Here is a 13,047-nt window from a genome sequence, read left to right as displayed (position 1 = left end):
CTGATCTCTCATGCTGTAAAGCCATTGTCTTGCTGTTGTTCTCTAGTGTATATTAATGTAGTAGTATTTGAAACAGGACTACATTAACATACCCTAGGGAACTTTTATTGTATGCCAGCAGGGCCCATATGGGGCAGTTAGTGCGCGACACACTAGTCCATGCTAGAATTTGCACCCGTCTGGTGTGGACTAATATACTGCTGAGATAACCCTCAGAAAAGTTCAGCTTAAACTGGTGTAGATGGGTGATTTAATGCATCTCAAACTTACTTTCTTGTTGATTAGCCAAGTCGGAGAAGGCGTGTGCACTGTTCTGCTGAGTACCCTTATACCAATGGCAACGGAAATGTTGGCCAATGGTGATGGAACAGGCTTCCCTGAGCTCATGGTTGTGATGGCAACTCTGGCTAGTGCTGGGCAAGGTGCTGGACATCTCCAGCTTCACAGTGCTGCAGTCGATTGGCTGGGCAGATGGTAAGAAAAATGAGACCTGTGTTGGTGGTTGATTATCTTCATGTGTTGGACTTACTTCTTGGGAGTTTGATAATGGAGAGGGGAGAGCATGTGGGCTGCTGTGTGGTTGCCTCATAGTTCAGAATGCCACCTGTTGGAATTTGTGGTAGTTGGGATAAGTATCTTTGTGGAGATTTGTATTGGAACCATGGAGGTCCTTAGCTTTTCCTCTCGTTGATTTAGTGGCCACTACCTTAATGATTTGCGTAATGCTGTTGTAAAACTAACAAACTAAATACTTGGGATTGTCATCAGTGAGGATTAAATTGATAACTTTTAAGAGCTGTTTCTATAACTATCTTTTTTTTTAACTTTCCTTTATCCTATAGCAAGAAATACCTGTCTCAAAAGAACGTTATAGAAAAAATGAATTCTAATGTCATGCATGGAAAGGTAAGAAACACAGTCAGTTCTCAGTCCTCAGTGTTTGGTCTGAGCCCTGGTCTGCATCAGAAAAGTTATACCGGTATAAGTGTTAGGGAAAGAACAGAAGAGGTAATCATCAAGTTATCCATCCCCTGTTGCTTCTGGCAAACAGAGGCTAGGGACACCATCCCTGCCCATCCTGGCTAATAGCCATTGATGAGCCTATCCTCCATGCATGTACAGTATCTGATTTTTCTTTTTTTTGTTGAACCTTGCTATAGTCTTGGCCTTCACAACATCCTCTGGTAAGGAGTTCCACAAGCTGGCTGTGCGTTGTGTAAAGAAATACTTCCTTATGTTTGTTTTTAAACCTGCTGCCTATTAATTTCATTTGGTGACCCCCTAGTTCTGGTGTTATGAGGAGTAAACACTTCCTTATTTACTTTCTCCACACCAGACATGGTTTTGTAGACCTCGATCATATCTCCCCTTAGTCGTCTCTTTTCCAAGCTGAAAAGTCCCAAGCTCATTAACCTCTCCTCAAAAGGAAGGTGTTCCATACCTCTAATCATTTTTGTTGCCCTTTTCTGAACCTTTTCCAATTCCGCTATATCTTTTTTGAGATGGGACAACCACATCTGCACACAGTACTCAAGGTGTGGGCATACCATGGATTTATTGAGAGTCATTATGATATTTTCTGCCTTATTATCAATTCCCTTTCCTAATGGCTCCTAGCATTGTTAGCTTTTTTGACTGCAGGATGACTTAAGTATTCCTTCTCTTTTTTTCATATTAAACTTTTGCTTGCAGCATGTTACTATACTGGAGTGTACATGTCACATTGTGTCTTATCTGGCTGATGTCACTAATGCTCTGAGCCAAACCAGCGGCCAAGGACCCAGTCATCTGTCCGTTGATGGAGAGGAACGGGCTATCGAGGTGGATTCAGATTGGGTGGAAGAGCTGGCAGTGGAAGAGGAAGATTCTCAAGCTGAAGACTCGGTAAGTTCTTGTAGTGTGATGTTCGCAACTAGTAGCTGAAAGCTGATGCCGTTGCGTGGTTGTGGCAGCTGGCCTAAGTAATCCATCATCTCCACAGTCTCCCTTATACACCCAATTAAATTGTTGCATGCAAATTAGCTGTAGAGTACGGGTTGTGATTGGTTGAGTTACCTCTGATATCACAGTGGTCTAGCACTCATGGCATAGGTACGTGCCTTACTGTAGCTGTAATTACCTCACGAGCGTAAAGTTCAAAATGTCTCAGATCTTAAAGATTGGAGAGTGACAGACCATGAATCCCAGTGATGATTGGACCTTGTGATATTCTTAATCAGAAGAGCTCTACACCATGCTTGTAGCTGTTTCCATTGCTTCACGTTGACTCAACAGTTATTCTAGGCTCCAGAGTGACAGTCCTGGAATCTTATGATGTAGATTAGTGGTGAGAGTCACAGTAGTCTTCTATATTTATATGTGCAGCTTCCAGATCAAATGTAGAAAAATATTGTGATTTGATTTATAAACAGTATGATTTCATGTTGGACAATCTTAACCTGGGATCTGAAAGCCCATCTGTGCCCTCTGGCTCTTAAATCATTGTCAGTAATAAAGATTTTGCAGTTTAGAATGTAGCTGACATAAGACAGAAGAGAATCCAGCTCTATCTTGTGTAGATAGATTAGTTTTTCAGTGTTGACAAAAAAGTCTTTACCTTTGTCAGTAAAGCAAGCAGAGATGAGCTGAAGATGGAGCAGAAATGTTGAGTAAGATGTTGCTGGTCTTGTATAGCTGGTTCTCTGACTGTTACATTAATACACAATTTAACTGGGATAGGCTTTTAGATGTCTCTTTAATATTAAAGCTGCCATCAGTAATTCATTCCTTTAAATTCAGGCCCCAATATCTTCTTTTAATTATTGTTCAGTATTTCTTGGATGTAAAATGAAGTGATTTTGTTTGGTGCCTGCTGCTTTAGATGATGCTAAAACTCACTGTTTTCAAATGTGAATTTGTCAGAGAATGTGTTTCTTTTGTATCAAGTGATGGCTCCAGGGTAGGTAGGTAGATATGTAATGCACTGACCAAATGATCTTCCTTCCTAAACAGGATGAAGACTCTCTCTGCAACAAGCTGTGCACCTTCACCATCACACAGAAAGAATTCATGAACCAACACTGGTAAGAGCCCTCCAGGTTTTCCTATATACAGAATATCAGCCTGGTCTTTCTGGCCATTCAGAATTGGGGAAGAGATGGTATGCTAAATCGGAGGGGCTATAATTTCTTACCTCTCTGGTTTCTTTTGTACAGGTATCACTGTCACACTTGTAAGATGGTGGATGGGGTTGGTGTTTGCACGGTTTGTGCTAAAGTTTGTCACAAGGACCATGAGATTTCTTACGCCAAATATGGTTCATTCTTCTGTGACTGTGGAGCGAAGGAAGATGGCAGTTGCCTGGTAAAGGATCTTCATGGCTAAATTTAAACTGTCCTGCAACTATTACAGGTTGCCTAAGTTTGGCTTTGCAAAGTCTTATATTGCACAATAGTTATTTTGTCATCAGTATATGGGAGGGGTCTACTTTAGAATAAGCTTCATCACTGCCCTGTAATGTGAAGCTTTCTACTTAATGATTTCACCCCCTTCACCGAGAGGATCTCTATTGGCAGATCTGTTAATACTAATTAAGACTTTGCACCTACATAACTGACTTGTGGTTTGTAGGTCAACTTCATGTTGCCCACTTACCAGATCTCTGCTCTTTTGATGTTTCCCACCAGCTGCCAACAATGTTACTTCCTGTCGAATACAATGTCTAAAAGGAAAGTGACATGCATGGTACAGGGTTATTGCTGTCTTATCTCTCTGAAAATGTACTTTAAGGAATTTAATTTTGCCCCAATTGAAATCACTGGGAGTTTTGTCATTGACTTAAATGGAAACTGGATTGGGCCCTCAATATTGCTTTGTCTTTCCCAGGCTTTGGTGAAAAGAACTCCCAGCAGTGGCATCAGCTCTACCATGAAGGAGTCTGCATTCCAGAGTGAGCCCAGAGTGCCTGAGAGTGTCATCCGCCATGCAAGCAGCTCCCCGGCAGATAAATCCAAGGTCACCATCAATGACGGGAAGGGCCCTGATGAAGAGAAACCCAAGAAGAGCAGCCTGTGTCGAAATGTTGAGGGCTGTCGAGAGGAATTGCAATCCCAGGTATTGTCACGTTAAAATCTCATTCAACAATCAGGATCCCTCTGTGTAGTAGTTCTTCAGGATTCTTTGTTCTCCTAGAATAAAGCTGTCTTTGCAGTAGTCAGTGCTTCTAACTTAAGAGACTTTTACCATTTTGATTTAGTGTTATGCCAGTACAGAATTGGTGCAGGGACTATGTTCTGTGTTGAGAGTTAACACTGGATTTTTGTGTCTAATGCCGGTAAGAAACAGTCGAGTTTGGTACAGAGTGGTTGTGGAGTGGGCTGTACTGGTAGTTAGACAAGTTACCTGATTCTCAGTTGTCTATTAGGATAATGGTGCTGTAACTGCTTTTCAAAGGCTTATCTTGCCTGTGAAATGCTGCTGCTATGGAGATTTCATGGGTATGTCTTGTGCTTTACTTGACACATCTGTTTCTCATAGGCCAACTTCTCCTTTGCTCCTCTGGTGTTGGATATGCTGAGCTTCCTAATGGATGCCATTCAGGTCAACTTCCAGCAAGCTTCAGCCATGGGCAGCAGCAGCCGAGCGCAACAGGCTCTGAATGAGCTGCACACTTTGGACAAGACCATGGAAATGACAGATCAGTTGATGGTATGATTACTGGCTGGCTTGCTAGTTCAAATGCTTGCTTTTGAGCCGACGGGAGGGATCACTTTTGCCTCAGTTTTTAATAAGGGTAATGAGCAGCCTGGGGGAATGGGAGCGTGGCCAATGGGAACAAGGACATGGAAGCAGAAATTGCCACAACCGAGATGGAAGTCAAACTCAATCAGCTTAATAAGACCAAACTGGGGAGCCTGGATATTCTCTATCCAAGAATATTTAAGGTACTGACACATGAAATTGTGAGCCCAGTAGCAAGGATTTTTAATGAATCTGTAAACATGGAGGTTGCACCCTATGACTGGAGAATTGAAAATATAGTACCTACGTTTAAGAAAGAGGGAAAAAATGTGATCTGGGAAACTGCAGGCCTGTTAGTTTGACCTCAGTTGTATGCAAGATCTTAGAACACATTTTTAAAGAGAGAGTAGTTAAGGACATAGAAGTAAATGGTATTTGGGATAAAATACTCCATAGTTGTACAAAAGGTAGATTGTGCCAGAACATCCTGATCTTGTTCTTTGAGAAAACTGATTTTCTAGACAAAGGAAATGCAGTAGATTTAATCTACCTGGATTTCAGTAAAGCATTTGATACATTTTCACACAGGAAACTATTAGTTAAATTGGAGAAGATGGGGATTAATATGAGTATAGAAAGATGGATAAGAAAAGGGGAGGCCAGGTCAACCTGCAAGTAAATTGTCAGGCTGGAGGGAGGTTATTAGTGAAATAACTTAAGAGATTCCTCAGGGACTGGTCTTGCGACTTATCTTATTTAACATTTTCATTTATGACCTTGGCGCACAAGTGGGAGTGTGCTAATAAAATTTGCGGATGTCACAAAGTTGGGAGGTCTGGCCAGAACAGAGGACGACCAGAATATCATACAAGCCGTCACGGGATAACACGGAAGGTTCACTCATGAATCAGTGGCTGGTTAAAAGACAGAAGACAAAGGGTAGGAATAAATAGTCAGTTTTCAGAATGGAGAGAGATAAGTAGTGAAGTTCCCCAGGGATTTGTACTGGAACCAGTGCTGTTCAACATATTCATAAATGATCTGGAAAAAGGGTAAACAGTGAGGTGGCAAAATTTGCAGGTGATGCAAAATTACTCAAGATATTGAAATCCAAAGCAGACTGTGAAGAGTTACAAACGATTGCACAAAACTGGGTGACTGGGCAACAGAATGGCAGATGAAATTCAATGTTGATAAATGCAAAGTAATGCACATTGGAAAACATAATCCCAACTATACCTACACAATGGTGGAGTCTAAATTAGCTGTTGCCACTCAAGAAAGATCTTGGAGTCATTGTGGATAGTTCTCTGAAAACTTCCACTCAATGTGCAGCAGCAGTCAAAAAAGCTAACAGAATGTTGGGAATCATTAAGAAAGGGATTGAAAATAAGACAGAAAATGTCATCTTACCTCTACATAAATCCATGGTACGCCCACATCTTGAATATTGCGTGCAGATGTGGTTGTCACATCTCAGAAAAGATATACTGGAACTGGAAAAGGTTCAGAAAAGGGCAACAAAAATTAGTAGGTGTATGGAACAGCTTCTATATGAGGAGAGATTAAAAAGACTGGGATTCATCATCTTGGAAAAGAGATGACTAAGATGGGATATGATAGAGGTCTATAAGATCATGACTGGTGTGGAGATAATATGTAAGGAAGTGTTATTTACCCTTTCACATAACACAAGACCCAGGGGTCACCCAATGAAATTAATAGGCAGCAGGTTTAAAACAAAAGGAAGTACTTCACACAACCTGTGGAACTCATTGCCAGGGGATGTTATAAAGGGCAAAACGGTAACAGGGCTCAGAAAAGAACTAGATAAGTTCATGGAGGATACGTCCATCAGTGGCTATTAACCAAGATGGTCAGGGATGGAGCCCCATGCTCTGGGTGTCCCTAGCTTCTGTTTGCCAGAAGCTGGGGGTGGATGACAGGGGATGGATCACTTGATGATTACCTGTTCTGTTTGTTCCCTCTGAAGCTTCTGGCATTGGCCACGGTTGCAAGACAGGATATTGGGCTAGATAGACCATTGGTCTGATGCAGTGTGGCCTCTTGTATGTTTGTAAGATTTGTACAACCTTGAAAACTGGAGTAAGAGAAATGGAATGAAACTTAATAGTGCATAGTGCAAGGTCATGCTCTTAGACAACAAGAACTTTTGCTATAAGCTGGGGATATACCAGTTGGAAGCAATAGAGGATGAGATAGACCTGTTTGTATTGGGCAATCACAGGATGACTATGAGCTGCCAATGTGATGCGGCCTTGAAAAAGGCTAATGCAATCCTAGGATGCATCAGGTGAGGTATTTTCAGGAGAGATAGGGGAGTGTTATCACCATGATACAAGACACTGGTGGGACCTCATCTGAAAAACTGTGTGCAAATCTGGTCTCCCATGTTTAAAAAAATTAATTCAAACTGGAACTTAGGTGCAGAGAAGAGCTGCTAGGATGAGCAGCAGAATGGAGAAGCTACCTTATGAGAGGAGACTTAAGGAGCTTGGCTTGTTTAGTCTAACAAAATGAAGAATATGGGGAGATATGATTGCTCTTCCTAAATACATCAGAAGGATAAACACCAGGGAAGGAAAGGAGTTATTTAAGTTAAAGGCCAGTGTTGGCACAAGAACAAATGGATAGAAACTGACCGGTAAATATATACTTCAAATTCGATAAGGGTTTCTAAGCATCAGAGGAGTGAAGTTCTGGAACAGCCTTCCAAGGGGAGTAGTGGAGGCGAAAAACCTAGCTTGTTTTAAGATAGAGCTTCGTCAGTTTTTATGGAGGGGATAGTATGAGATTGCCAAAGATGGCACATGGTCCATCCATGACTGCTATTAGCAGATATCTCCAACAGCCAGGTGTCTGGCTGGTGAGACTTATCCACAGGCTCAGGGTTTAACTGATAGCCATATTTGGGGTTGGGAAGGAATTTTCCCTGGATCAGATTGACAGAGACCCTGGGGATTTTTCACCTTCCTCTGCAGCATGGGGCATAGGTCACTTGCTGGTTTAAACTAAAGTAAATGGTGGATCCTCTATAACTTGAAGTCTTTAAATTAAGATCTGAAGACTTCAGTAACTCAGCCAGCAGTACCTTCATGAAGGTACCGTCACATGGGCCTATTAAAAGGAGTGGGTGGGTGAGGTTCTGTGGCCTGCAGTTTGCAGTGAGTCAGATCAGGTGATCATGATGGTACCTTCTGGCCTTAAATTCTGTGAGTCTAAATGAAACTATTTCAGTTGTTAAATCTCTGCTATTTGTCTCTACTTCTGTGTGTTCTTTGTGCTCCACAATGGCTCAGGTCCCAACTCTTGGCTCTCAAGAAGGTGCTTTTGAGAATGTCCGAATGAACTACAGTGGCGACCAGGGCCAGACGATCCGACAGCTGATCAGCGCTCACATGCTGAGGCGGGTGGCAATGTGTGTGCTGTCCTCCCCGCATGGGCGCCGCCAGCATCTAGCTGTGAGCCATGAAAAGGGCAAGGTGGGTGCTGAGAAGGGGACGCACTCCAATGGTGCAACAACCTAAAATCCATTTTAAAGTAAGATGAGATGATTTAAAATGACTAAAGAATCAAGCAGACTTCCTACGGTCAGACTCAAGGACTCTGTAAATGACTGGACTCTTTTGGAAAAACCTCCCTGCATGATTGTTACTTCAGTTGTTCCATATTTTAGGGAACAAAAATCTTGCTGCTTGCTGCAGAGATGCTGAGACAGTACATTGATGGAGTCATATAAGAAGCTAGATACTGAGAATTTCTTTTTGTGGTACCAACCTTAGACAATTGACTTGATTTCATTATTTTGTAGATTACGGTGTTACAACTCTCAGCATTGCTTAAACAAGCGGACTCCAGCAAAAGGAAATTAACCCTTACTCGCCTTGCATCTGCACCAGTTCCCTTCACTGTACTGAGCCTAACAGGAAATCCCTGCAAGGAGGACTATCTAGCTGTGTGTGGGCTGAAGGTAAGGGTCTGACAAGCAAGAGAGTTCCTTTACCTCTGGAAATGTGACCTCAAACCAAGCAGTGCTCCTCTCTCCCTAAGCGATGGGTTGTGGAGTTCTGATTGGCTATCAGAGATCTGAAGTCATTGTAGATGTCACTAATTCTAGTTCTTGAATCACTTGCTCCTAGTTTAGTTTTGCTGCAGCTTCATTTACTATGTCAATCCTATTTATTATTTTAAACCATTCTTGATAATGCCCAAATAAAACAATGACACTCAGGCCGACTGTCCTTTGTGCTACAGAAACTGAGAAGGGTATCCACGTAAATAAAACTTCACTGAAATGGATGTGTTTAATCTTAATCTGCAGCCACTTCTACTACTGAGCAATGGGTGATCATTTTGTATTTTTTCAAATCAGTGTACAATTTCCGCAATTAAAGAAATACACCACCTAAGAAACCAGTAGTCTCAAATATTTGAAAAAACCCCAGAAGAGACACAGTTCTCTTGCAGACTCATTCATCCTGAAAACAGGGATGCTTGATTTCTTCCTATATGAATCCATTATTCATGTTTGGGGCTAGGGAGAAGTCAATGGCAGGAATGATGCCCCTTGAATCTGTGTTTGCAGAAATAAATATATATATTTAATACTTGACTTTTATTTTCTTGTCCCAGGACTGCCATGTGCTAACATTCAGCAGCTCAGGATCAGTTTCCGATCACTTGGTACTCCACCCCCAATTAGCAACAGGAAACTTCATCATTAAGGCTGTGTGGCTGCCAGGATCTCAGACAGAACTTGCTATTGTGACTGCAGACTTTGTGAAGGTACGGTCACAACTTGTGGATGATCCCGGATTGACTTGGTGCTGTGCGTTGCTTTTCATTTCCCGTGGAACTGACGTGGGCTTCTGGCAGTCTCCAGAGTCATCAGTGGATGTCAGAATAACACAGTGCTCTAATTTACGAGGAAAATTTGAGTTCTAGGAAGGGCATTACTGTTACCTCTAGTTTTCTAATATGTATTGCTATTCACCACTGTTAGCAATAGACTGTTCACAGAAACATAAAAACAAAGGCCCACATTTTCGTAAGTGACCTCTTATTTTGAGTGCCCAACTTGAAATATTTAAGATTTTACTTACACACACTCTCTCTCACTCTCACACACACTCTCACACTCTGAGGTACTGAACACCTGCATCTCCCTTTGATTTCAGTTGTGGGTGCTGATACTTCTTAAAATCTGGCCTTGATTGTCTAAAGTTGGACACTCAAAAATGAAGGTCACTTTTGAAGATGGGGCCAACATTTTCCCCTCTTCCTAACCTCACAAACACAGAAGAATGAGGTCATTCGTAGATCTGAGATTATCTTTATCTCCATATTATGGCACCTGAATAATCTGCCCTCCGGGATCCGCACCATTGTAGGAATAGTTCCAGTCTGTGTTTATGCTCCATTAGGAAGAGCTGTGGGCTCACTACTAATTCCCTTCCCTCTCCTCCCACAGATCTATGACCTTTCCGTAGATGCTTTGAGCCCAACGTTCTATTTCCTTTTGCCAAGCTCCAAGATCAGGGATGTCACATTTCTGTTCAATGAGGAGGGAAAGAACATCATAGTCATCATGTCATCTGCTGGGTACATCTATACTCAGCTCATGGAGGAGGCGAGCAGTGCCCAGCATGGACCATTCTATGTTACCAATGTGCTTGAAGTCAACCATGAAGACTTGAAGGTAATGGTGACTTTCCCTACTAACTTTTTCTCTCCCTCTGCTTCTGATGGTAAGAAGCAGCAGTTTCTTTTTCTTTCCCCTGATCTAGATCAATGAGAGTGCACTTTTTTCTGCAGAGAGAGAAATTCTGACACTGACTCTGACACCACTTGGAGGGTGGTGGTTGAGGGGGAAGGTTGAAATTAAACCCGTTGATCCAGTCATCTACAAAATTGAGCATGGTTTCCATGGTTGGATCTGAAGTTACGCCCAGCAGGATTTCATAGCAGAAAGATGGTTGCAGAGCAGCGTTACTGTCAGTACGATGCACAGCTAATGGTGCATTAGCTAGAACGGATGGGATCATCCACCCTTACGCAGGGTCTGCAGAGACACAAGCCTTTTTTTGTTCAGTGTCAACGCTACTGTGGGCCTGGTGTGCCCCACCCAGGCTGGCTAGTTTAAAATATTTCCAACGTCCATTCAGCATCATTACCTCAGTCTGCTCTGAAATGGGGAAATAGAGGAACTACAAGCCAAGAGGAAAGCGCTTTTGGGAGCTGGAGATGAGGAGGGGTTGGCATGCAACATTCTCTCACACAGGTGCTGTCTCGTGCACTACCTACAGTCTGTCGGCGTGCAATCTCAGTATCTTATTCAAAAGTGTTTGGAGTATCTCATGGTGTGCAGCTTAGTAATGTTGTTGTTGAAAGTTGCATTCTCAAAGACCTTTGCTGTGTTATGTGATAGGTGGAAGGGCAGATGTTGAAATATTGTACTTGTTCAGGAATTTAAAAGCCTGACCACTCTAGAGCTTTGAAGATGTGTGTTTAAATACCAGTGTTTTTTTCCTTGTCCCTACAGGACAGCAATGGCCAGGTGGCAGGAGGCGGCGTGTCTGTGTATTATTCCCATGTCCTTCAGATGCTTTTCTTCAGTTACTGTCAAGGCAAATCTTTTGCAGCCACAATTAGCAGGGCTACACTGGAGGTACAGCGACTTTTCCCGATCAACATAAAGAGGTGGGACTGAGGGGCTGCCCCCCTCCGATTTCTGTTTCTTATTAGCTACAGTGGCTGTTCCCAGTGAAAGACGCCAGCTTCCACTGCCCAAGGCTTTATGTAGAGAACCTTCCTGCAGTTGTTATATCTTACCATTTTATATGTCACCTCCTGCTTCTACCCTCTCTGTTTGTAGAACAGTAAGACTGAAACTAAACCCAGCTGCTTTTGCAGTGGGGTGTATGTTTAGTTTGCTCACTAGGATTTCACGGCACACAGGTGCCTTCAGAGCAATCTTACTGTCTGAGTGCAGAGCTTCCAATGGTGCAGCAACTAGAACTGATGGGATTATCCACCCTCGCAGAGGCTGAGGAGCAGGAAGCCTTTGTTTCCATTTGGCACAAGCACTGCAGTGGACCCTGAGCATTGTGCATATAAAGTCTTACTTTGGTTTCCCTCAGGGGAGCCTGAATCTCTTATGCTATAAAAATGGCAAGAAGAAAATTCTTCTATCATTTGTTCTGACAATCAGAGCTGGGCATTCAGGCCACAGAGTCACGCTAGCTTAGCATGAAGCAGATCTCTTGCATTCTATTTCCATGAATATCAGGTCCCAACATCTCCCTCACTCTAATCAAATGTGGCCTGGTCATTTTGCACAGGGGCTTTCACTTCTCTGAGAGTTAGATCTAAGTGGGGATTATGTTCTTGGGGAACATTTTCCTGTGCTTGTCTGTTTCCTCAGTGTTCATCACATGGCCACGGTGGAGCATGGAGCACTGTATCCACTAACACAGATGCTTTGCTCTGAGACCAGTGCCCTTTTATTCTGTCTGCTAGAATGCTGACAAGTAATGTGGTGTTTTCCTATCACTCCCCTGCCAGCCTGATAAGAGAGCTCTCTAGTATAAGGTTAAAAAGATACTTCAAATCTGATTTAAGAGTAACTTTCATGTTTTTATGGTAGTGTCACTAGAATTTTATATACCAAACGAATGGGGAAAGATGTTAAAGAACAGGGCTGGGTGTCAGGACTTCTGGGCTCTCTGCGCTGCCACTGACTCAGCTGTGCAAGTTTTTGCACTTCAGTTTCCCCATCTGTAAAATGGGGATAATACTGACCTACCTCCCAGGGATTTTCTGAGGTTGTTTTAATTAACCAAATACTTTGAGATCCTCAGGTGGTGATTTACTTGTCTTACTAGCTGGAATGAGAATTTTATTTATTTAGCTTGACTCCCCTTGCAGCTGCTTCTTGAGGTCATGTGAGCCTGCCCTTTTTTTCTTGCAGTTCAAATGGTGGGAGCAAGACCTCCCCAGCACTGTGCCAGTGGTCTGAGGTGATGAACCATCCTGGGTTGGTGTGCTGCGTTCAGCAGACCACAGGCATTCCTCTGGTGGTCATGGTGAAGCCAGATACCTTCCTCATCCAGGAGATTAAAACCTTGCCAGCTAAAGCCAAGGTGAGTATTCTCTATCTTCTGCACTTCAAATTGACTTTCCTGTGTCTCTGTCGCTGCCATTTCTTCCAGGTTTCCCTTGCGGTGATGTCTTACAGCAAAGTCGTCCTGGTAATAGCCACTAATACTGCACTTGAAAGTAGTGTTTCAATACACAAACTGACTTTCC

The 13,047-nt window shown here is 42.7% G+C and overlaps 1 protein-coding gene across 4 annotated transcripts in view; it reads left to right on the top strand.

Annotated features, from left to right (window-relative positions):
• Nucleotides 1-13,047, top strand: part of UBR4 (ubiquitin protein ligase E3 component n-recognin 4) — a 118,452-nt gene that overhangs the window by 33,140 nt on the left and 72,265 nt on the right. For all 4 annotated transcript variants that reach the window (XM_048824691.2, XM_048824688.2, XM_048824689.2 and 1 more), the window contains exons 33-45: nt 286-474; nt 843-906; nt 1,693-1,884; nt 2,992-3,062; nt 3,195-3,342; nt 3,865-4,092; nt 4,516-4,686; nt 8,040-8,222; nt 8,552-8,710; nt 9,373-9,525; nt 10,211-10,438; nt 11,282-11,439; nt 12,710-12,881. In XM_048824691.2, coding sequence (XP_048680648.1) covers nt 286-474; nt 843-906; nt 1,693-1,884; nt 2,992-3,062; nt 3,195-3,342; nt 3,865-4,092; nt 4,516-4,686; nt 8,040-8,222; nt 8,552-8,710; nt 9,373-9,525; nt 10,211-10,438; nt 11,282-11,439; nt 12,710-12,881 — 2,116 coding nt within the window. The remainder of the gene's footprint in view (nt 1-285; nt 475-842; nt 907-1,692; nt 1,885-2,991; nt 3,063-3,194; nt 3,343-3,864; nt 4,093-4,515; nt 4,687-8,039; nt 8,223-8,551; nt 8,711-9,372; nt 9,526-10,210; nt 10,439-11,281; nt 11,440-12,709; nt 12,882-13,047) is intronic.

Source organism: Caretta caretta, chromosome 18, assembly GCF_965140235.1.
Source record: "Caretta caretta isolate rCarCar2 chromosome 18, rCarCar1.hap1, whole genome shotgun sequence".
Classification (NCBI taxonomy): domain Eukaryota; kingdom Metazoa; phylum Chordata; order Testudines; family Cheloniidae; genus Caretta; species Caretta caretta.
Note: the sequence above shows the minus strand (reverse complement) of the source record. Positions and strands in the feature narration are given on the sequence as shown.